At 55.2% G+C, this 23,696-nt stretch overlaps 2 protein-coding genes across 3 annotated transcripts; one reads left to right on the forward strand and one right to left on the reverse strand.

The window, feature by feature from the left end:
* The first annotated feature begins 49 nt into the window (after window positions 1–49).
* Window positions 50–5,003, forward strand: CYC1 (cytochrome c1). The gene is made up of 7 exons (XM_028735914.2): window positions 50–203; window positions 2,112–2,305; window positions 3,423–3,549; window positions 3,790–3,947; window positions 4,074–4,234; window positions 4,331–4,431; window positions 4,684–5,003. The coding sequence occupies exons 1-7, from the start codon at window positions 114–116 to the stop codon at window positions 4,786–4,788; spliced, it is 936 nt and encodes a 311-aa protein (XP_028591747.1). The 5' UTR covers window positions 50–113; the 3' UTR covers window positions 4,789–5,003.
* A 116-nt stretch (window positions 5,004–5,119) lies between these two features.
* SHARPIN (SHANK associated RH domain interactor) lies at window positions 5,120–21,970 on the reverse strand. 2 transcript variants are annotated; one of them, XM_028735913.2, is made up of 14 exons: window positions 21,734–21,970; window positions 19,242–19,416; window positions 18,356–18,466; window positions 16,895–17,036; window positions 16,643–16,733; window positions 16,213–16,489; window positions 15,042–15,169; window positions 14,580–14,753; window positions 8,543–8,703; window positions 8,329–8,440; window positions 7,827–8,006; window positions 6,704–6,802; window positions 6,222–6,365; window positions 5,120–5,736 (listed from the first exon to the last, which is right to left on the reverse strand). In XM_028735913.2, exons 1-14 carry the CDS (start codon window positions 21,938–21,940, stop codon window positions 5,656–5,658), a joined length of 2,082 nt encoding a protein of 693 aa, XP_028591746.2. In that variant the 5' UTR covers window positions 21,941–21,970; the 3' UTR covers window positions 5,120–5,655. The 2 variants fall into 2 exon arrangements, with proteins under 2 accessions (XP_028591746.2, XP_028591745.2); XM_028735912.2 differs by lacking the exon at window positions 21,734–21,970 and adding an exon at window positions 19,492–21,537.
* Between the last annotated feature and the right edge of the window lie 1,726 nt (window positions 21,971–23,696).

Below are 23,696 nucleotides of genomic sequence, written 5' to 3' on the forward strand. Positions count from 1 at the left end.
CCCCGCCTCCGACGGGGAAGCCCCGCCCCTCCCGGAAGTGACGCCCGACCGTCCCCGCCTCTTCCGCCGCGCGGTGCCTTGTGGTCGGCTGGGCTGGCCGGCTCCTCTGCAAGATGGCGGCGGCGGCGGCGGCGGCGCGGAGCCTGGCGCGATCCCGGGGGGGCCTCCTGCTGCCTCCCCTGCCCGGGGGGCCCCGCCCGCGGGTAAGAGCCGGCCCCGCCCCGCCCCGCCGGCCCCCCAGGCCCCGCCTCGCCCCGACGGGGGCGGCCCAAGGTCACCGCGTCCCCCGAGGGGTCACTGGGGGGCAGAGGCGTCCCGGGCGGCGGGCGGGGCGGAGAGCCGCTCTCCTTCCCGTGGCGGGGAGTTCCGCAGGTCCCGGGGGGGGGGGAGCCTGGCGACCCCGCTGCCAGGCCGGCTTTTCTCCCGAGGGGGCTCTGAAGGGCTGGGGCTCCGGCAGGGAGGCCCTGCCAGGGCTGGAGCGGGGCAGCCGGAGCGAAGGGCATTCCTGCTTCTCAGGATCAGGGCCGGATTAACGTAGAAGCTAAACAAGCTCTAGCTTGGGGGCCCCCAAAAAATTAAAAGGGTGGGGAAACTGGGTGTACTTTTCCAAAATATAAGATTAAAAGCACATAAATTGAAACCTGCACCCAGCAGCCGTGTTTTGTGTTGTGTAAGCTCCTGTGATGTAAGTCGTGGCCCCGCCTGCCAGCCTGCTTCTGTCTTCTTGAGGGTGCCTCCATTCTGCATGTGCAAATGGCTTTAGATACCTGTTAGGGCCAGAAACCTGAATGCGGCCCTGCTCAGGACGCGGCTGGAGAGTGGCAGACCGAGGGAGCTGGGCAGCCAGGCGTGGGGACAGGGACCACGCAAAGCAGGGCAAGAAGGGGGTCTCAGTCTCTGGGCTGCTGGGTCCGGAGGGCCAGAGGGAGTGGAAGCGTCTCTGGGATTCTTGTGGTGAGCACCTGAAGTGCAGCTTGTGGGCTTCAGAGGGGGCGATTTGGGGCATCTGCAGAGGCTGCAGGAATAGAGGTCGACCGCAGCTTATTGTCACCTCTGGGTTTTGCATGAAGAACGCATCGGTTCTGGCGGCAAAGCCTAGATGGGTGTGCTTGGGGTTTGCTTGCGGTTCTTGTTCGCGGTCTCTGCTCAAGAATCCCTCTGCGTGTGCCAGATGCAGCGCGATGACTTTGCCAAGGGACCCCCTTCCCAGGAACATTGAGGCATCTCCTAATGGTTGTAGCGTTGCTCCGCCTCTAGTCTTATCTATTTTACTTACAAAAATATATAGTGCTATATCATAGAAATATATCACAACAGTTTACAACAATGTAAAAGTAGAAAACCATACAGTAATAACATTTTCAGGCTGCCTTTCATGCCCGCTTTCCTCCACCCCCACAAGGCATGTTCTTGGCTTGTAGAGGATTGCCTGCTTTCCATGCAGAAAGCCCCAATTTCTGGTCTCCCAGTATCTCCCAGCTAAAAGGAGCAGAGGTCTTCGGCTGGAGAGCTGTTGCGAGTCCATTCATTCATTCATAGTTTAGACCCTGATTAACATTCCCCCTCCCCTCGCAGAATAGATGAGACTAGATGGATGGAACGTCTGACATGGTGTTTGGGAGGCTACTTGTGTTTTTTTTAAAATTATTATTATTAGTATTATTATTATTATTACTATTATTATTACAGTTGTACCTTGGTTGCTGAACACCTTGGAACTCGTATGTTTTGACTCCCGAACAACTGAAAACTGGAAGTGGATGTTCTGGTTTTCAAATGATTTTTGGAAGCTGAACATCCGGCGCGGCTTCTGATTGCAGCCAATCAGAAGCCGCACTCTGGTTTCCAAACGTTTTGGGAGTTGAACAGACTTCCAGAACCGATTCCATTCAACTTCCAAGGTATGACTGTATTATTATTATTAGAAATTATATAATGCCCTATACCTGGAGGTCTCGGGGCGATTCACAGAACAATACTAGGCAAAAGTCCTCGACAGGAGCCTAAGTCTTGCTTCTGGAAGGCCTCGGTGAAGCCGCTCCTGTTGTCGCCACGACATCGGTCCAGCCAGGGTCTGCCCACGAGTTCACTCTGTTGTCCTTTCCCCCCAGGCCAACCTGACCTCCTTGGCAGGTCTCTCCCGAGGCAAGAAGGTGGCGCTGACCACGCTGGGGGTGCTGACGGCAGGCGGAGCAGGTCTGGCCCTGGCCCTCCACACCGCAGTGAATGCCGGTGAGCTGGAGCTGCACCCCCCCAACTACCCTTGGAGTCACAACGGCATGCTGTCGTCCCTGGATCACAGCAGGTGCGGACGGGGCAGAGGTGGCGAGGGAGGCAGAGCAGCGGGGGGGGGGGATTTATGAGAACTGGGGTACCCCTTCCCTTTTGCAGCCTGCAAGGGAGCCGTTGGAGGTGTGCGGTGTTGGCTGTGCCAGTGGCTGCCCTGTGCCCTTGTCCCTGTCTTGGTTTCTCAGTCGGATGACTCACATCAAGCACAAGCTCCTCCCCTCCCCCCCCCATGCTCTGCTTCCTCTTCCCAGCCCCAGAGATGAACAGATCAGAACTGAAGCTCCTCTCTGTCAGCGCCCTTCCAACAGCTGGCACTTGCCAGGACCTGCCACCCCCTTGACCACCAAGGCCTGTACAGTGGTACCTTGGTGAGGACGCTGGGACCGCTTCCCTGCTGGGTCTCCCACCTTCTCCCCAAGCAGGAAGCAAAGGCTTCTTTATTCCCTGTCACTGTGACCCCATAGTCTCTCTCCTCAAGTCCACACGGTCATGCCCTGCCTTGCTTTGTGCTCTCACCTTTCTTCACCAACCCAGGCACTGACTGTACCCTTTTTTCAGCAGTGGGTGCCACACTCCCCATTCCCTTGCATAGGGGCTATCGCTTCCTGCCTGCTCTGGGCAGAGTTCTGGGGGAGTTGCCCCAGAGCCAGGAAGGTTTATCTTGGCTGGGCCGGATCAGTCCCGTGGAGATCCCTCTGTGGGCTGAATTGCGCACCCGTGATTTTCAGCGTCTGTGTTTGCACAGATGCGATTTTCGGCGCTATGGAAGTGAATCGGTGTGCCGGGCCAGTTTAGCACAGCACGAGAGCAGGCAGCTCGATTCAGGGGCGGCTCATGGGTCGGTCAAACGACCTCCGCGGGCTGCTTCCAGCCCATGGGCCTTAGGTTGCTGACGCCTGCCCCAGAGTGTCCCATCCGCCACCCCAATCCTCCAAGAAGGAAGGAAAACTCTTGCCTGCCTTCATCCTCCCTCATGGCTGCTGCTATCTTTGATTATTTGACTTAGTTTGGTTTTTCTTTCATTTTTAAAAGATATTGTTTGATATATTGTATTAGTTGTAAGCTGTCCCAGGAGGGTTATAACTAGAAGGGGGGCTATAAACACACCAGAACCTTCTTTGGCTTGTCTCCAGCGTCCGGCGTGGCTACCAGGTGTACAAGCAGGTGTGTTCCGCTTGCCACAGCATGGAGTACCTGGCCTTTCGCAACCTGATTGGTGTCAGCCACACTGAAGCGGAAGCCAAGGCCCTGGCTGAAGAGGTAGGCTTTGAGTGGGGGGGCACTGGGGTTGCTGTGGCTGGGAAAGCTATGTCCTGGAGCCCCTTGCACAGCTGGTCCCTGACTCAGGGGCTCTCCTGGGCTGGCTGGCTTTATGGACGGCTTGGTTGGCGGTATTGGAGGGTGGGTGGGTGGAAGTGGGGGGGGGGGAGAATGGGGGGAAGCCTTGCTCCCTGGGGCAGCTTGGGACTCTGGCACTCAAGTCTGCCTGTCCCACATTAGGCTGAGGTGCTAGATGGACCCAACGAGGATGGTGAGATGTTCACGCGGCCTGGAAAGCTCTCGGATTACTTTCCCAAGCCCTACCCAAATCCCGAAGCAGCACGGGCTGCAAACAACGGGGCGTTGCCCCCCGACCTCAGCTACATCGTCAATGCCAGGTAACGCTGCCCAAACCAAGACTGGGGTAAGGCGGGTGGCCTCTGGCACATTGGCACAATTTTGTGCTATTCCTGGCGGAGGAGACAAGTCGCCTTTGGTGGTTTTGAGCCTCCCTTCCCTTCCAGGCACGGAGGTGAGGACTACGTGTTTTCCCTCCTCACTGGCTACTGTGATCCACCCGGCGGTGTGAGCTTGCGAGAGGGGCTTCATTACAACCCCTTCTTCCCTGGGGAGGCGATTGGCATGGCACCCCCGATCTACAACGAGATCCTGGAGTATGAGGATGGTGAGTGGGGCCGGGCAGGACTTCCCTTGGGCCGGTTGTGGAGCCCCACAGCGGAATAAAAATAAAGGGCTGCAACCTCTGCCCTCTCCTGCGCAGGCACCCCGGCCACCATGTCGCAGATTGCCAAGGACGTCTGCACCTTCTTGCGTTGGGCGGCGGAGCCGGAGCACGACCACCGCAAGCGGATGGGCCTGAAGGTGGGTCTGTCTCTCCCCGTGGGGTAGGGAGCCCTCCAGGCGGCAGGAGCTTGGCTGCCCCCCGAGAGCGAGCCGGTGGGAGGTCTGGGAACAGGCAAACAGGCCTGCTGAAACGGCCCCCTTCTGCCTGTGCGCTGCTCTCCCAGGAAGGGCAGGGGGTGGGGACTCCAGCGATTCCTTTCCTGAAATCATTCTGAAGAAAAGTGACTTTATGCTGCCCCCCCCCTGCTGTCTCCCTCCCCCCCCCCCCAGATGATGCTGATTATGGGTATGCTGTTGCCCCTCATCTACTACCTGAAGCGGCACAGGTGGTCCGTTCTAAAGAGCAGGAAGATTGCCTACCGGCCCCCCAAGTGACCCATGCTGCCGGTGGGGCGGACCTCTCTCTGATGCCTGAGCTGCGCTGCCTCTACTGCCCTGGGAATGTATGCACAGACTGGCAGGCGGACAGGCGCTCGTCTCCATGCATTTGCTGTTATTTAACGTCTCCATCCGTTCGGTCACCCACAAAGCCTTGGGAAGAGGACCCTGGGTGGGCACCCAATAAAACGCGTTTCTTCAACCAGAAACAAGCGGCTGGTGTCTGTGTTGAAATCCAGGTAGTACATCGTATGGATTGTCTTGAGTGGCTGTTTTATACACACCCCCACACACACCCCGGGAAAAAATCTCCTGCGCATGCCCCGTGTTTATACTTTTTCTTTTTTATTGAAGGGGTTTTAACCCCTCCTGTGCAGCAGCATACATCCTGGGCACCTTCCCCCTTCCTTGGTGCTGATGTTGCCCCCCAAAGCTTGTTACCCCACGCCGGGGGCTGTCAGTTGAGGCGAGGGTGCTTCCAGGAGTGGGACCCCTTTGGGGAGCCCCGTCTCCTTGGCCAGGGGGTCGCGGAGTGAGATTCTGGTAGTGCAAAAGGGGTGAGGGATGGGACTCAAAGGCACAGTGGGGCGGAGGCAGGGCCAAAGCAGCCCCTTCTTCCCTCAGGCAGGGGAGCGTGGCCGCCCCTCGGAGGTCAGTGCAGGGAGTGGGGGGCAGAGCATCTGCTGCAGCCGCAGTGGGTGGGGCGGGTGGGTCTTTCATCTGCTGCATCCTCTAAAGTCTGGGGAGGGAGCAGCCAGCCTTGCTGAGGCCTCTTCCAACGGGCCGCTTCTCATCTCCGGGTGCAGAGGCTCCTTCCTTGCCAACGGGAGTCCTGGCAGCATCTGATGCCCCTTAGGCAGGCGCTCAGTGGCAGTTCTGGCATTGGGGGTGGCACCTTTCCCCATCCACGTTGCACCGGCAGCCTCCGCTGGTGTCACCGGGACCCTGCCAGGGAGGAGGACAAAGCGCATCAGGGGGAGACCAGCCGCCCAGCCAGAAGGGAGTTCCGCAGAGTGGAGCTGCCTAAGGATCTGGTGCTTTGGAGGCCTCCAAGCCTCACTTCCCAAGGAGCCTGTCTCCCAAAGTCTGCAAGGCAGGGCATTGCTGGCCTCAGACTTGCTTCAGCTTGAAGTCCATCTCCCTCTGAGAAAGCCCTTAAAACTTGCTATCCTCTGGCCGCCCTCACCCCCTCCTTATATCTCTCTACTGGGATACCCTCTGCACATTGCAAAGCATTCTGGGCCACGTCATCTGTTGGATGGTTTGAAGACTGGGAGCAGCTGACCACCCAGCCCCCCTTTTTCGTCCAGGCCCCCCGTTAGTCTCTTCTGGAGGCAAAGCCTGGCTCTTGCCCCTCCTCCTGCCTGGTGTGCCAGCCCCCGTGCCAGCTTCCGTCCTAAGCCCGCTCCCTCCCTCCATCCCGCGCTTACCCCAGGCCCCCAGCGCGGCCCCTTGGTCACCCAGCAGATCTCCGTCTGGCATACAGGGCAGCGGAGCCAGTCGCAGCCCCCCTTCTTCTGCACCACGATGCGGCAGACAGGACAGTGCATGGCCTCTCCTAGCTGCACCAGCGTCTGGCGGAGACAGAGAGAGGGTGGCCATAGAGGGGAAGGGCTCCCACGGGTCATCTAGTCCCACCCTGTCATGCCCTTTGTGCCAAGAGGAAAATGCACCCAGAGGCCGTCTTGTAGGGGGGAGAACAGGCCCTTGTCCAGTCCCTTTGAGCTGCTCCCCATCTCCCCCCCCCCCCTGGCATTGATCCCCTCAAGGTATCCCAAGGGTTGGCTCTGCCGGTGCCCACAGCCCAGGCGATAGGGCTGAATACTGTGCCAAGGAACTTGGACTTTGAATGTTTTGTTGGGGTGGGAAGAAGCGGGCAGGCCCCAGCCCCTCCCCCTCCTGGCCAGCTCACCTTCAGCATGTTGCTGGTCTCGCGGGCAGCAGCGTCGTTGTGAGCCTGGAACTGCAGCTTGTCCTGGTACTGCTTGCAGTTCATGCCCTCGTGGATGGCCTGCGGGTGGAGGGCAGAGAATCAAACCCCTGGCGTCCCTGCAAAGGGTTCCTTCCTGCTGCTGAAACTGGCCTGGGGGTGGGCAGCAGCCCCAGGACCCTCCCTGAGTGGCCGAGGCGTCTTAAGCCAAGCCGACACGTACAGACGGGCATCGCCTCACACCAATTTTAACTGTCGCTCTCAGAAAGTCGAAAGCTGCCACAACCTGGAAACAGAGAGCTTGACGGCGCCTAGTTAAACTGTAGAACTCCCACCCGCAGGAGGTGAGGACGGCCACCAAGGTGGATGAAAATTCATGGAGGGCGGGACTGTTGATGGTGCCCAGCCAGGAGGGCTCTGCTCAGCCTCCAGTCGGAGGCAGTGATGCTTCTGAAGACCAGTTTCTGGAAACTGCAAGATGGGAGAGTTGCTCTTGTGCTCAGATCCTGGTTGCCTGTTTGGAGCATCTGCATGTCCACTCTTGAGAGGCTGGACTAGGAGGGCCATTGGCCTGATCCAGCAGATTCTCTTTATGTTCTGAGGCCTCCCTGCAGGGCCTTTTTATGTGGTGAAACATCCCCAAGGGGCCTTGCCCTTCCCCTGCAAACTGGCTCTTTGCATGTGTCGACCCAGGCTGCCCCCTACCATGACCACCTCCGGTGCCCAGGAGCACCCCCACCATCCTGCCTCCCTTCCCCCAGGGGCTGCTGAAGCATGGGGCCAGGGCGGAAAGGAAGGAACTTGATTCCTTCAAGGAGATTTCTCCCCTCCAGTGTTTCGAAAGATGCTAGAAAACAGTCTGGAGGCTGCTGACAGCTCAGAAGACGGAATGGGGGAGGGAGACCTCCAAGATGCTGGAGGAAGGGGGCGGCTGTGCTCTGGCCACCTTCAGCAGCCTAGCCCCCTCAGAATCACAGAACTGTAGAGTTGGAAGGGACCCCCAAGGATCATCTAGTCTGCCTGCACTTCTTCTTCATTCTTTCCATAGCCAGTCCCCGTGAAGGTGGGGGGCCAAGGGCACAGTGCTTCCCCTGCCTGGGCTCACCTTGCAGACGAGGCAGTTGAGGGCCCAGCAGATGGGGCAGCGGAACTCGTTGACGTCGTCCTCATAGATGCACCAGCCCAGGCAATCGGCCGTCTGGCAGTGGTAGCTGTTCTGGGCCCGGCTCTCGGCCACGGCCAGCCGCCGCTCCAGGAAGCGCTCGTACTCGTCCCACGACACCAGCTGCGGAGACCAGGGAGCCGGCTCAGAGCCCCTGAGAGAGGGAGGGCAGGGCATGGGCTGGCCGGGGGGCACCCCTTGGCTTCCGTGGCCGGAAGGGGGTGGAAATCAAAGGAGCGTCTGGCCATGGCAGCCTCCTCCACTCCCCCCGTCTGCAGGAGGTCCTAGCTCTGCAAAAAAGACCTCCAGAGCTGGCCTGCTCAAAATGCCACTCTGCATCTCCAACCGCTCTCGATGACAGTGGCAGGACAAGGGGGAGCTGAGCTGCCCCGCCAGCCTGCCCAAGGGACCCGGCCGGAGGGATCCTTGAGCCTTGCGGACTCACCGCTCGGATCTCCCTGTCCTGGAGGTGGCTGTTGCAGGCATAGGAGTCGTCCCGGAAGGGACAGGCCACCTGGGGCTCCTCGCTGCAGTTGATCAGCTGGCGCAGGCAGTCCCTGGAGAGGGAGACGGAGGGACGGCAGTGGGGTCAGGCCACAGCACCCTCCCTTCCTCCACCCGCACCCCCGGTCCCTCCTGCCCCAGGCAGGCCAGGTTACCTGCAGAAGCTGTGCAGGCACTCCCGAAGCAGCACGCCCTCGCCAGGCTCCACGTTCAGGTAGCAGATGCGGCACTCAATCTCCTCCCGGTTGGGCACCAGCGCCGCCTCGTCCAGCTGCTGCAACTGCTGGAAGTTCTGCTGCCGCTCTTGCTCCAGGGCCTGGAGGGGGCAAAGAGGAGCAGGTGGTGGTTGCCCAGCAGGCAGGCCGCAGTCCCCTGGTTAAAGGTGGGTAGGGGGCTCGGCCTGGGCACACCCACCACCCAGGCTGGTGAGATTTGGAGGGTCAGCTAACTCTGCAAAAAGGGGCAGAAGCCCCATTACTATTATATTTTATTATTATTATTATTATTTATTATTATTATTATTATTATTATTATTATTATTATACTACCTATCCTCCAAAGATCAGAGGGTGGTTTACAACATAAAAATGCAAAATGCATAACATAAGAAAAACACAACCTGCCCACCCCCAGGCACATTTAACAGGCCGCAGATTGTTTTAACAGTGGAGGAGGAACATTTTTGCCTGGTGCCTAAAGATATTATCACGAGCCGGAGTCGGTTGAAGGTCAGCAATTAAAAAAAACCCCAGTATAGTTGAAGGTAACTCTTTATTCAAGGGACCAAAACAGCTCAGACCCAGTGATCTCAGCAACTTTCCCCAGCAGGTCTTGCCCCAATAAGGCAGTTGCAAGGACTGAAGACCCCCGCAGCTGCCGAAGTCCCCTCCTCTCCAGGGTTTGTTTCAAGCAAGCAGAGACTGTGGCAGCTCTCCTCCTCTTCTGCCCTTTCCGTTTCTCTGCATGTTCTGGGAGACCAGCGGAGAGGGGAGCTAGTCGCAGCAGGAGGGAGAGACCCCCTGGACTCTTCCGCAGCCGGTCTCCCCTCTGTCTCCTGCCTCTGCTTCTGGACTGCTCTCTGCCACAGCCTCTTCCTGCTCACTAAGCCCTGTTGCCTCTTCAGCCTCCAACGCCTCCTGCTCCCAGTCTGCTCCCTCTGACCAGGCATCCTTGTCCCACCACCAATTCATGGGCTCTGAACCTTCTTCCCCTGGGAGTTCCCTGGCTGGAGCCTCGCACCACTCCTCTGCATCTAGCAGGTCCATGACAGAAATGGAGTGAAGGTGCCACCCAGAAAAGCCTAATGGGAAAAGTAGGATACAAGATTCTGGAACAAACGCTCTGGGAAGAGGCATAAAACAAAGGTGGTGATCCCAAAGAGGTGTCTCAAAGCATCACCTTCTGAAGAGCAGCAAGAATGTTGGAAGATAAGGCACACTTTGGGTGCCTGATCTCAGGAGCCCTTTTGCAACACCCCCTCTAAGGCAGTCCAGCAACTGCATGCATGTTTTGGGGAGGGAGCAAGGCGGAGAACGAGACTTTGTAAAGGGGGTGACCTCACCGCCTGCAGAAGACCCTCCCCTGACCAGGGCAACTGGCACCCGCAGGATCTTGCCAAGACGGATCTGCTTGCTCAGGCCTGTGAAGGCCTTTGCTGCTGACCCAACCCAATGGGTGCGCTTTATTCTTCTGCGGTTTTATTATAGGGCTTGTTTACATTCCAAGTGGCTCTCTGCTCTAGAAAGGACAGAGGAGAAGGACAGCTTCTTCCTGCTTTCAGTCTCCAACTCTCAGGGAATCGGGATCCTGAGATGTCTGGCAAGCACATCACAGCAGCATTCACAGAATTATGGAACTGAGTGAGTTGGAACCCAGGGGTCATCTAGTCCAACCCCCAGAAGGAGCTTTTTGCTGGCTCCCTCCTCCTCTATGCTTGTTTAATTGTGCCTCACTTTTTGCAAAATGTCTCATAGCAGTTCATAAAATATTTAATATGCAGAACTTAGCAAAGTTTTAAAAGCCGTGACAGAATAAAACACTGGGTGGAATCCAGTGTAGTGCTAGGCGTGGGGGTCTGTTTGCACAACAGGACTTCTCCCCTCACACCTCTGTGGGGCTGCTGAACGCATTCTGGGGTATCCCCCAAACCTTCAGAGATTTAGCGGGTGAGGGATATGAAGGGAGGGGAAAAACTCCATGTGCAAGCAGACCTCATTGTCCATGCAACAACTTAATTACTGCCCCTTCCGTGTAGTGGGCCTGAACTTGTGGAACTCCCTGCTAGTTGAAATTAGGCACATGACTAAGACTTCCTTGTTCCGGCAAACAATTTAAGGCAGTGCTCAGTTTTATGATACGTTTTTATTCTTTTGCTGTCCCATTTTTGGTGGCTTGTTTTCATGTACCCCGAAGCAGTGAGGCTGCTCCAACCCTTGAAGTGGCTGTAGCAACTCCTTTGCAGGCAAAAGGGCCGTCTGTGGCAAAGAGAGCCTCACCGAAATTCTCTTGAGGGGAAGCTCACAGCAGAGACCCCTCAGTCACCACTTTGTGGCTCAGAGAGGAGAGTGGGGAGACTTATTTGGATCAGGACCCCCCCTTTCTCATCCCCCCACCCACACGCATACCTCCTGAACAGCCCCTGCCCCCTTTCCCCATCAATGACACTACAGAGAAGTACCAGGATGGACCGTCAAGCCAAAATGAATCATTTAATAGAACAAAGGATTTGCTCACCAATTCATTTTTTAAAAAATCAAATTTACAAACACGTTATGCAGAAATCAAGCCATTTCAAAACAGGTCCCGAAACTTCTGCTGCTGAATAATCAGTGTTCAGTACAGAGAGGGAGAGAAGGGCGTTTGCTGCCCCATCAGGGGCCAGGGCAGCAACGACTGCCCCACGGCGAGGGGAACCACCTGCTCCAAGATCTGCTGGCTGGGACGAGCAGGAGCTGGGGCAGACCCCCAACGCTCAGGCGGCAGCACCCCCTGACCCACTGAGAAACAGCCACCTTCGGGGGAGGGGGTTACAGCATTTCTCTTTCAAAGTGCTATCACGGCAGAGGTCCCGCAGAGGGTCTCTCTTTCTAGTCCAGCTTCAGCATAAGCAAGACCCCAAGGCAGAGACTGGCCTTGCGGTTCAAACGTTGCCTGACCTTTGGGGCTGGGCAGGCCATGGCTTCTCCTGGTCAAAGGCACACGGGGAGAGCAGCCTCCATGGGGGGCAGAGGGGGGAGAGACCTTCAACGCAGGCCCCAACCAAGCGAGGAGCACAAAGCCAGCAAGCGGGAGGCTCCCGGCAAGCAGCAACGGCGCTCTGGCTGTGCAGGCCTGAGGGCAGAGCGGAGGAGAGCCAGAGGCAACTAAGGGAGGAAGGCACTGCGGGGCAAAAAGGAAGGAAGCTCCTGTAGGGCAACGGGCTCCGTGGGTTGGGCAGGCAGCCCACAGATCCGATGCACAGTGTCAAATACAGCAGATCGACTGCCTCCGCTGGGCAAACAGTGCACACACACACATTTTCATGGTGGGGATCACAGCCTATGAACAGCTCATGGTATTCAGGTGGCAGCCCCACTGCAGGGGCTCTCGTGGCCCAGGAGACCGACCTGGCTCCAGCCTCTGAGGCTCACACAGCTCCAGTCTTCCATGAGCGAGAGGCAGGGAGGCTCTGTGCGGCTGCCAGTTGAGCTGGGAAATGGGCCGAACTCCAAGACCCAGGTGGAATGGAGGGGCAAGGGGGGAGCCTAGGCAAACCCACAAGCGTTGCATGGCTGCGCCCCAAAAACTTCAGGTGGGACGCAGCTCTTGCTGCTGTCGCAGGGGGCTCTCAAAGCACCCCCCCAATATGGCTTCGCACCCCCCGCCAGCCAGTGAAGCCGCCAAGGGCCAGCAGGGACTCTCAGCTGCTTGCTCTCAGCAGGGGAAGGTGGGGGGCAACCACAGAAGCCCACCCCTGCCGTGCCCCTTGGGCTTCACTGTCCGCTTGGTTCATCTTGGCAGCCCTTGGTGCTGCAGCCGGGACTAACACACGTCCCCACTGCAAGGCTGGGAGGGGCAGTGGTGGCGATGGCGGCCCCGGCTCTGAGGAGGGCTATGAGAACTCCGAGGAGAGGTGGATAAAGTCGTCCGGGGTTCCCAGGCTGTGGGCACAGGGCACAGCGGAACCGTCTTCTCTCCTTCCTTTTTCCTGCCACAAGAGAAAGAAGAAAGAAGAGAAGAGAGTCGTCAGGTGCTGCCGCCACCACTGCTGCTGCCGCCAGAGATTGCTGCCTGGAGCCTGACGCACCTTCACCGCCCCCAGAATGGACTGCAGCCCTCCCTGAGAGCCCCACCTCCTTGGAAAGCACAGAAGGAGAAGGACGGAGCCCAGGAGATTTTGAAATTCTATTATTTTTCTGGTGTACTCTACAACATGTTTTTCGTATTTACAGGAAATGTGACGAAAACAATACACTAAGAATATACCACCAATGAAACATTAAAAGGGACAATCAAATCATAATTATTATCTCATTATTTAAGAAAATGAATCAAGCAAGAACTAAACATCACCTGCATAGTTGGGGAGCAGGATTTGGCCAGTATGTTAGACCCTTAGCTCCCCATCTGACGAACCAGCTGACATCACCATGACGTTGGGAGACAACTTCATGAGAAAGGTACAGGGCTCTTTCCTCCCTCCCTTCCTTTGCAGGCAGAGATTGTGCCCAAAGATGTTTAAACTCAGAGGTGTGACGTCAGCCATAGCAGAAGGGAAGGGGGAACCTGACCTCGCTCTCAGGACCATCCTGGCATCTGCAGCCTCGGAAACAGGACACGTTCATTTCCACCCTGCTTCCACCCCATTCAGCAGTTTTGTTCCTTAATTTACACTCCTCTCGTAGACCACAATGGCTTCTGGGCAGGCAGCAACTTACCCCAGGGCAGAACTTAAGTGATTTTGGATGAACACTTTTTTAGCACATTTCTTATGATGTAAACTTATAGCACTTCTCTTGTAAATAGCTTTGGCACTCCTTTTGGTGAAGTGATCAATAAATTTAATAAGCCGAACTTACCATCATCATCTAACTAGAAATGCCAGAATTAAGAAGAATCTGCATGGAGACTCTACAAGCAAATTTGAAACAGAAAGTGCCTCTCAAGTGGGGAATACTTTTGAAAGCCTCCAGAACACAGCTGGGGAGCTGGCCACAATGACGATGTTTCCTGCCCGCTTTTGTAGGCAGCAAAGACCTCGGAATAACACCAGGTGCTGGGAGGAATCGCAAGTGGGGAGAGTGCTGCTGCTGCTGCTGCCTTTAGGTCCTGCCTGTGGGCTTCCCAGAAGAGGCAGCTGGTTGCCCACTAGGACGACAGCCGGCTGGGCTGGACAGGCTCCCCTTGGCCTCATCCAGCTGCTGCAGGACACTTTTGGGTTTCTTAAGTGTAGGAGTGCAAATATCCAGAGGTGGGATTACTATGAGGAATTATAAAAGATGCATCAGGCCATCGTGTACGTGATGAAAACATTGCGTTGACTGGGTTTGATTCATTGACAATAATTTCTGATCGAATCCCACAAGCCTCTGCACCTCTGCCATTTGCTTTCTCTCTGCCTGACAGGCACGTATAAGCATTCTAAGACACAGGCCAGTTGCCGGCTGCTGCATCAGGCATCCTGGGTCATAAAGCTAGAAGGTAGCTTCGATGTACTTTGTTAATCGTTCACAAGGAGATGGAAAATACTACCTATCCTTTCTCTCCTGCTTATTGCTGCTTATGACCTCTGGAGATTTCTAAAAGCGTTCCTCCTTGCTTCCTCCTTTATTTACTCTGAATTGCATATGCATGCTCAAGTAGGAAATTAGCTCTTTGTAGTTTTAACTTTATTCCATGTGGGGTTTTTTGAAATGCTCGGAGGAAATCTGATTGGTTCTTATGAGCACTGTGTAAAAAGTTCTTTTGTGAATAAAGCAACCTGGGCCAAGGGGGTGGACAGGAATTATTATACACACTCCTCCCAGAGTCTTGCTAGTCAAGCCTAGTGAGTATTCTATTAATCAGAGTCTAATCCTTCCTTTGCTTTGGGAACGCCACATTAAGGAGCTGCATAAGGAGAGAGAGCTGGGAGCAGCACACAAAGCTCCAGACCCCTGCAGCGAGCTTCTCCCGCGGACTGTGAGGCACAGGAAGGGAGCTACCCAAACCTACCTTCTGGTACTGTAAGATGCCCTCCTTCTCCTGCTGCATCCGCCACAGCTCCACCTCATCCGGCCTGTAGCTCCCGGGAACCACATAGTTGGCAGGCCGGTCTGTGCTGCACATCTCGCAGCCGGGCCGGGTGGGCTTGTTGATGAAGGTGCAGGTGGGACAAGACCAGCCAGTCTGCAATGGGAGATGAGGAGGAGGAGGAAGAGACCGCTAGACGTGGCGCCTGCAAGGATAGCCCAGGATGCAGCCACGTGCCCCACGACCACCCCTCTCCCACTTGTGCTTCCTGCTGGGCGATGAGGCTCCCCTCCCCAGCAGGCGCTCTGGCCCCTTTCTTGAGCAGACTACGGGGTGAGGGGAGACAAGGCCACAGGGAGCCCAGGGACTGGGAAAGAGAGAGGGGCCATATATATGGGGAGACGGCTGCCTTGAGTTTCACCCCTTAGCAGAGAGAGTACATACCGGCACGGGAGAGGGAGGAGGGGCGGCAGCCGGGGGCGGAGGAGGGGCTCGCGAGTGGCCAGGGAGGAATTTTCCCAGGAAGTGGCTGCTCTCACCAACATCCCTCTTCCTGTTAGAATTTTTCACACCTGCAACGGAAGAAGGTGGCTTAGAAGAAGAAGGTCTAAGAACTTCGCAATTGCAAAGTTTCTCTTCAACAAAAGCTAGGTTAATATCGATCAGTCTGAATATAAGCATGTTAACTGTTTGAGAGATTTTAATGATTGTTCACAAGCTTTGTTGAAATAAAGTTAAACAAATAAATGTTGTCCCTATGGTTAATTTCTAAACTCTTCCAGATACATTAAAGGAGGCTTTTCTATGAACATGAAAAACTGGTTGGATCATTTCTCAGGTATGCAGATTTGCACTCTAACAAAAATCAGAGACGTTTCCTTTTCAGGAAATACAAGTCCTCCTGACTCCCAGAGGCCATCAGGCCTGACTGCCACCTACAGTCAGACCTCAGGTTGAAGAAGCTTCGGGGTGAATATTTTCGGGTTGCGCTCCACGACGACCACTATACTGGTCATGGGCAGGTCATTTTTGTTGCTGTTGGTTTCCTCTTTTTGGGGTGGGGGGTGGGCCAAGGCAGAGCAAAGCAAGGAGCAACAGGGACAAGAAGAGGGAGGAGCTAAGAGTGCTCAGCATACAAGTTCCTATGTCCCTCACTCACTCAGCCAAACCTAAGCACCTGCCCCCCCCAGCACAAAGGGACAGATTCCTATTAGCATCATTTATGAATTTATACCGTTTTAGGATTGGACCTTTAACCACACACTGTCACGAGCTGTGTATCCAGATGTAACAAAGAGATGCAAAGCTTGGCTGTAAGCATGAAACAACGTTAACAATATGCCATTTAGTTGTAAATTAGGGGTCAGATTTGCACCGCAGAGGAGGAAAGATATGAAAAAATGAGAAACTGGACTTCCGTAACTGAATTTGGCCTTTTGTCTTCCTGATTTAAATTGCCTTGACTTGCAGGCAGAAAAGCCTTTGGGGAGAGGTGTAACCTGTTCTGAGGGTTCCGAAATGAACCCCCTGCTTCTAGCCAGATGCAACCTCTTCCCCTCCCCCCCCCCCAACTAAGAGGCCCCCGCCATCCCCAAAGGGCTCCCTGCCCACTCACTTTTCTTGGGCAGGCAGGTGGGCAAGGTGCTGAATTTGTGCCTGGCCTCCGTGTTGTCCGCCAGGGGCGAGGGGGGCGGCTGCAGCACCACCCAGTCCCTGTCCTCCTTGAAGCGCTGCTCAGAGAGGTGGGCGCCCTTTGCCGAGAGCAGGTAGAGGAAGGCCGTGTCGCCGTCCTTCCGAATCCCGTAAGAGCCAACGGTTCGGTCATCCACACAGAGACACTGGCCAATAATCCAGCGCTGGACACTGGGGTGAAATCCGTAATCCTGAAAGACCTGGGGGAAGCAGAGACGGGGTCAGTGGGAGTCTGAAGGCCTCTGCAGCTGGCCAAGCAGCCAGGCGGTTGTTGGTGCTTTCCCCCAGAAGCTGCACCAGGGAGGGAGCCAGAAGACAGCATCCCCGCCTCTGAAAAGCTGTGCCCGGGTTACCTTCTGCCTGAGACCTGCAATGGTGGTGTACGTGTGGACACGGGTGGTGATGCTCGTCGAGCAAGTGGCGTCTTCCACCTGCACCTTCATGCTAAAAGGAAGGGAATCGGCCAGTGAGACGAGCACAGTGTGTCCCGCAAACGGCCATCTTCACAAGAGGAGGTGTGCAGGGAATCGGCCCCAAATCACCCAGCCTAACCCACCCAGCCTCCTCCAGAGACACCAGCTCCCTGCCCAGCTCTCTGCTCCCACCTGATCTCGCTTGTGGGGTAGCAGGACTCCTTCAGCAGGATCCGCAGAGCAGCGTGTTGCTGGGCGAGCAGCGTGGCACAGCGCATGGCCTCCTCCTCGTCCCCGAGCTCAATAGCAGTGGACAGGTGGAGCGCCAGGTCCTCTGAGGAGGAGACAAAGCCAGGCATGAGTTGGCCAGGTTGTTGTGTGCCCCCCATCTCAGGCAAGCCTCCCGCCTCCCCCCCCTTCTCCAAGGTCTGCGATGGAAAACCTCCAAGGGAGCCACCTACTGCTGAGAAAGAGATCTCAAAAGCAGCCCCACCCCCTGCCCCAAACTTGGCTTGCTGTTGCAGGTGGTCAGACCCAAGACTTCCTTTCAAGTGAGTTGTAAAAGCTTTCTTATCTTATTCTGTTTTAAGCATTTGTACCCTGCTCTTTTCTTAGTCACACAGAGGCCTCGTGCAGCTATTGGATTGGTTTTAGTTGTCTTCAGCTGCAGCAGAACTTGGGCGAGGACCTGGGAGGCCAGGGTTCGAATCCCCAGTTAGCCACAAAGCTCACTGGGTGTGGACCTAAGCTAGTCATTCACCCTCGGACTAACCTACCTCAAAGGGTTCCTGCGAGGATAAAATGGGGAGGAGGGGACCTGTGTCAACAACCTTGAGCTCCTTGAGGAAAGGTGGGATATGAATGCAATAAATGACACTCTTCTCTTCTTTTATGTTGACTCGTTGTTTTACTTTTTTACAAAAAATGAAAAAAAGTTGGGGCAGTTGGAGGGGCTCACAATATGGGTGGCAAGGGCAGCCCCCTCTTCCTCATCCAGCTTAAGCAGCCGCTCTTTCAGGACATCTATGCTGCTCTGGTGTCTTATACAGGGCAAACCGCAAAGCACGGCTGGGGAACCTCCAACCCAAGCCCTGGATGCGGCCTCCTACTTAACTGCATGTGGCCCCTGGGTATTTCCAGCGACTCCTCACCACTGAGGTGGTGGATCAAGCAGGCACGCAGGGAAGGTCAACATAAAAGGAAATAAAACCAACCAAGTGCTTTTAATGCAATCAATAACTGAATACTTGCATGGGCACCAAATGAAACCCCCATCCCAGTGGATTAGCCTCAATGGGAAGGAAAGGCTCAACAGGAAGTGTAAACATGGATTGCTTTTTAAATAGGTATTATTTATTCATCTGTTTACCTCTTGCTTGCCAAAATGGCTTCTAAGCCATAGAAATATGGGGGAGATTTTGGGTAATTACTGAAACCAAGTTCTCTCTCAATTCACCATCTCAACAATACTTCACAAAATGCACCCACTCCTCATTACCATTGTGCAACAAAACCAGCTGCCTAACCTGATACAGGCAGAAGGAAATTTCAGATATGCAAACATCACGTTTCCTAGCAGCTGAGTAGCGTTTATGATGTGTCTTCAAGGGCACACTGCCAGTGGACAAGTGTCCTGTGCCATCAGCCACCCACCTTTCCTGGCAAGCTCCAAGGGCAGGGAGACATCGATGTCAGACAGAGAGTTGAAAAGTGCCAAGGGAAGGGGAGAAGGCCGTCCTGTCAGCAAACCGCTTCCCTCAGTAGCTGGGGAGAGAAGAGACTTTAGAAGAAGTGCTCCAGCAGGCAGACACAGAACATAAGAAGATCAGACTAGCTTGCTGGATCAGGCCGATGGCCCATCTAGTCCAGCATCCTGTTCTCACAGGGGCCAATCAAATGCCTGTGGGAAACCTGCAAGCAGGATTCGAGCACCAGAGCCTATTCAGAGACTACTCCATTAACACAGAAAATGATTATGCTTCAGAATAATAAGCTGGAGAGTTTACCAAAGAATAAAGATGCAGAATTAACCAGTTTCCCTCGGGGGTTTTCTGGAGGGCAGAGCAAGTCTGTCTCCACCCTCCTGCCCCACCAGGTTTCATCACTGCTAGCTCTTGGTCAGCACTGCAAATGCACCTGACATTCAGCTAGACATCAGGTGGCTATAGCACAGCTTACTACCTGCAAAGCCTCCTGAGCTTAGGAGCAGAAGCAGCTCTGGAAAAGGAGTCTATGGTACAGTTCAGGTGTATAGCTGGAAGCGAGAGCCTGGGGGTGACTGGGGGCGGCGGAGAGGTACATTGTTTCCCCCACCCCAGAGCTGTTCAGCCACAACAACCCATTTTCTCAACCTTCCTGCTATACTAACTGCCCTACAGATCAAGGCAGGTGCATCTGATTGCATTGAGAGTGCAGGCCTCTCCTCTGCTGACCACCTCTTCAGAACGGACAAACCATGGCTTGTGTAAGAGCCATGCCCTCTCTCACTACCAGAAGCCAAACCATGGCATTGTAAGTGCCTTCCGGGGCAGGAGCTGACCTTTCTGGAGCTCCTGGAGGGAGCTGCTGACAACTGTCCACCACTTCTGTGCCTCATGCTCATCCTCAAAGTAGAAAACAAGGGGGTCGTCTGGGCGGGCTAAGAACTTCAGCTCATGACACGTGGCAGTCTTCACCTCATAGGAAATGTCTCTGAGGTTGTACTCAACAAGGCCCTGGGGGAAGAAAAGCATTAGTGGGCGAGTGAAAAGTCAAATAGCCCCAACCAGCTCTTGTTGAGGCCTCTTTACCTCAAGCAACATGGGGGTCAAAGCACCCATTCTGTTCTTCAGCCAAGTCTCATCAGGCTCCCCCTCATCAGAGCTCATGCTGAAAGCTGCTCCCACGGCTGAAGAGCTCAAAGGATGGACCTCTCCTTGCACAACGGGACTTGCCCCTCTCCTCCCTCTGTGCAAAACTGCTTGAGAGGTTCTCCCATCCCTCCAGAGCAGATTTTGAGGGTGCATGGTGGACTGCAGGGGAGAGAGAGAGGAGGGGAAAGTTCCATTCTGCAAGTGGAACTCCTCAGAACAGAGGGAGAACCTGCTGAATCAGGCCAATGCCCCATCTAGTCCAGAATCCTGTTCTTACAGTGGCCAGCTAGATGCCTCCAGGAAAGCCACAAGCAGGATTCAAGCCCAAGAGCCCTCTCCCCTCCTGTGGTTTCCAGCAACTGCTATTCAGAAGCATTACTGCCTCTGACTGCAAAGGCAGAGCTTAGCCATTAAGACTAGCAGCCATCAATAGCCCTCTCCTTTGTGAATTTGTCCAGTCCTCTTTCAAAAACACCCAATCTCTCGCAGGAACATTGGATACTGCCTCGAGGGAGGGGGTGTCTTTAGAACTCCACTGGCAGAAGCAAGAGGAGCCTGCATGTCCTTTCCTGTTCTGCCCTATTTGTTTACAGCCCCTCAGGATGAGTGCGAGTCCTGTGTATGGTAGGCAGGGTGTTATAGGGGTAACGAGAATGTATAAGAGGCACAATCCACAAACGGCACTAACCAAAGCAGCTTCAGTGCTGCGCCCAGGCCTGAAGCTGGATTTAAATGGGTCCAGATAATCAGTTTCCTCCAAGCATGCCTGGAGCTGGACCACCAATACTGTCTCAAGGACTCTTAAACTGTTGTTAAACATGTTGACTGCAAGCCATTTTGGGTACCGCTGTCTGCGATGGAAATGAATTTACTATTTTAATGAATAGTACATTATGAGCAGGCATACTTGAAGCACACAATGGACTAAGGCATGCCGAGGAACGGACCCGGCCTTTCTACTTGATCCAAGAAATCAGTGCATTTAACAAAATGGAAGTGCAAGGGAAATGGAAACAGGCTGCTACCATGATCCTTGCTTGGATAGATGAGTTGGATATCCTATGATCAAATCCTTGGATGTTGTTTGTTATTAATTAATAAACACTTAAAAAGGTAAAGGTAAAGGTACCCCTGCCCGTACGGGCCAGTCTTGACAGACTCTGGGGTTGTGCGCCCATCTCACTCAAGAGGCCAGGGGCCAGCGCTGTCCGGAGACACTTCCGGGTCACGTGGCCAGCGTGACAAGCTGCGTCTGGCAAGCCAGCGCAGCACACGGAACGCCGTTTACCTTCCTGCTAGTAAGCGGTCCCTATTTATCTACTTGCACTTAGGGGTGCTTTCGAACTGCTAGGTTGGCAGGTGCTGGGACCAAATGACGGGAGCGCACCCCGCCGCGGGGATTCGAACCGCCAACCTTTCGATCAGCAAGTCCTAGGCGCTGAGGCTTTTACCCACAGCGCCACCTGCGTCCTTAATAAACACTTAGGAAACACCTAATTCTTTTTCTAAGCATTGTTCATACATTGAGACATCCTGTAAAATGGGGGGGGGGGGAGAAACAGATCCTGTAAAGGACGACTTTGCTGGCCTCTTGGGCACCTCTTGTGAAAGAGGCAAGCCTTCAGCGCCACTCAGAGGGACATTTTCCAGCAAAGGCCGACAGCGGCTAGAAGGCCCCAAACAGCCTGGGCTTTGCCCCTGGCGCTGCTTCCCCACGGCGGGGCAGCCCCCTCCAGCAGCTGAAATGCACCCACTCCGGTCTGACGGGTTGGGGCAGCAGCTGCCGGCCCAAGAGCTTCAAGGGCCTGTGAGGAGGAAAGGCAGGGAGGAGGAGGAGGAGGCAGCCGCCTCTGGTAAGCGGGCGAGACGAGCCTGTGCGGCAGGGCCAGAGGGGCGGACCAGGACCTGGGTTCAAATTCCCCTTGGGCCACGGAGCCCAGTGGGCGTGACCTTGGGGGCCAGTCAGCCTCGGTCTACCTCGCAGGGTTGCTGTTGCTGGGGGGGGGGGCGTGACCTTGGGGGCCAGTCAGCCTCGGAGGGTGGTTGTTGGGGGGCTGAGAGGAGGAGGAGGACCACACCCCCCCCGTTGAGCCCCTTGGAGAAGGAAGGCGCGGTGCCAAGGGAGGGGTCCTCCTGCCTCCGCCCGGGGCTCCTTCCCTCCCCTCCCGCCCCCTCTCACCGCTTCGCCCCCCGACTCCGCCGCGCCCCTCAGGCCGAATCGGAAGCGCTCGGGGCCGGGCGCGGCGCTCAGCTGGAGCCGGAAGAGGCGCTGCGCTTCCCGGCCGGCCGGCGAGGGCGCGTCCGGCGAGCGCGGCACCCAGGCCTTGGCCGAGGCCAGCAGCACCAGGCCCGACGGGGACGGCGAGCAGCCCGGCGCCGCCGCCATCGAGTCGCCGCCCGGAAAACCGGAAGCCGAGCGCGGCTCCCCGCGGGGCGCTTCCGGCGCGCCTCCGTCCACTCACCCACCGCCGCCGGGGGGAAACCGCCGCCCGACTCCGAGGTTCCGGGCCAGGAAGGGACCCCGCTCCGCCGAAGCCCTCCTAGAGATAGATTTGGACGGATTTACCTGTAAGCTAAATAAGCTCTAGCTTAGGGTCCCACTCTCTTGGGGGCCCCCAAAAAAAATTAAAGGGGAAAAAAACCTGGATGTACATTTCCAAAATAGAAGATAAAAAACAAAACAAAATAAAACCTTCATACAGCAACAGTGTTTTGGGTTGTGTATGGACCTATTAGGTCCATATATTGCCATATAGCATATATTCAGCACAAAAACAGCAACAGTTTGTTGCTGACAAAGGAGATATAAAAGGCCCCATTACCTTCAGGAGCTTAGGGCCTCATCAAACCTCAATCCGGCCTTGGCCCTCCTATATACAGTATATACTGTATTTGGGTGGTATGTTTGACGTGGCACTTGGGCTTCTTAAAAGATGGTTGCGGCCACCCCCTGGAAAGAACTTGCCTGCCTTCCGCATTTCAACACCCAGCCCTCCTGGCCCCATTGGCTGGGGCTGATGGGAGTTGTAGTTCAAGGCTACCTACCTGCATCGTAGGGGGTTGGACTAGATGACCCTTGGGATCCCTTCCAGCTCTACAATGCTATGATGGCACCTTGTGAGCGAAGTCTGCTGCCCCCTTGGAGCTTGGTGGGAAGGGCAGGCCTTGTGCCAGCTCTCAGGCTGATGTGGAGCAGCGCTGTCAACAGGGAGCATGGGCTGTGCTCCCTCTGCTCTACAGTGGGCTCCTTCCACCAGCACGTTTTCCCCCATTGGCAAAGGAGCATGTTTGGGGAGTTACACTTCTGTCACCTCCGAGAACCCCTCTGCAGCTGGGCTTTCTGCTTAGGGCAGCCCTCTGAAAGAACTTAACACCTGCATTTGTTTGCAATCCAAATTGCCACAGGAGATCTAGCGTCCTGTCATGTTTATTAATAATAATTAGTGACTGACTGCTATATCTTCTATGAAAGAGGGCAACCAAAACTGATTGCAATATGTTTGCCCACAACAGACACATCTCGCAGGCTTGAAGGGCAGCCTTCTACCAGGGGAGCCAACTTCCATGCTAAATCCCTTCCTCAGAGGCTTGTTGCCACATACTCACCCCTGACAAGACCCATGGGCTTGTCGGTGGTGGTGGTGCCAATTTTGTGGAACTCCCTCCTGAGGGACGTGAACCTAATGTTCCTTCCCTGGTATTCCAATACAGAGGCTAGGGCTGTGTCACTCTACAATGCTTTTGGACTAGTGAGCCATCTGGAGCAGAATTGAGCTTTATTATTCCTTTTGACATCACCTTGCCAACAAAGGTCCGTATAGTTAAAGCCATGGTTTTCCCAATAGTGATGTATGGAAGTGAGAGCTGGACCATAAAGAAGGCTGATCGCCGAAGAATTGATGCTTTTGAATTCTGGTGCTGGAGGAGACTCTTGAGAGTCCCATGGACTGCAAGAAGATCAAACCTCTCCATTCTTAAGGAAATCAGCCCTGAGTGCTCACTGGAAGGACAGATCGTGAAGCTGAGGCTCCAGTACTTTGGCCACCTCATGAGAAGAGAAGACTCCCTGGAAAAGACCCTGATGTTGGGAAAGATGGAGGGCACAAGGAGAAGGGGACGACAGAGGACGAGATGGTGGGACA

This window comes from Podarcis muralis, chromosome 8, assembly GCF_964188315.1.
Source record: "Podarcis muralis chromosome 8, rPodMur119.hap1.1, whole genome shotgun sequence".
Taxonomy (NCBI): Eukaryota; Metazoa; Chordata; class Lepidosauria; order Squamata; family Lacertidae; genus Podarcis; species Podarcis muralis.

Bases quoted from the DNA above. Each gene is read 5' to 3' on its own strand.
- CYC1 (XM_028735914.2), top strand. From the start codon at position 114: ATGGCGGCGGCGGCGGCGGCGGCGCGGAGCCTGGCGCGATCCCGGGGG. The intron at 3,550-3,789 runs GTAGGCTTTGAG...GTCCCACATTAG, and splicing joins CCAAGGCCCTGGCTGAAGAG to GCTGAGGTGCTAGATGGACC. The intron at 4,432-4,683 runs GTGGGTCTGTCT...CCCCCCCCCCAG, and splicing joins GCAAGCGGATGGGCCTGAAG to ATGATGCTGATTATGGGTAT.
- SHARPIN (XM_028735912.2), bottom strand. From the start codon at position 19,707: ATGCACCCTCAAAATCTGCTCTGGAGGGATGGGAGAACCTCTCAAGCA. The intron at 17,037-18,355 runs GTGGGTGGCTGA...TCTCCTCCTCAG, and splicing joins CTTGGAGCTTGCCAGGAAAG to AGGACCTGGCGCTCCACCTG. The intron at 16,490-16,642 runs GTAACCCGGGCA...TGCTTCCCCCAG, and splicing joins TTGCAGGTCTCAGGCAGAAG to GTCTTTCAGGATTACGGATT.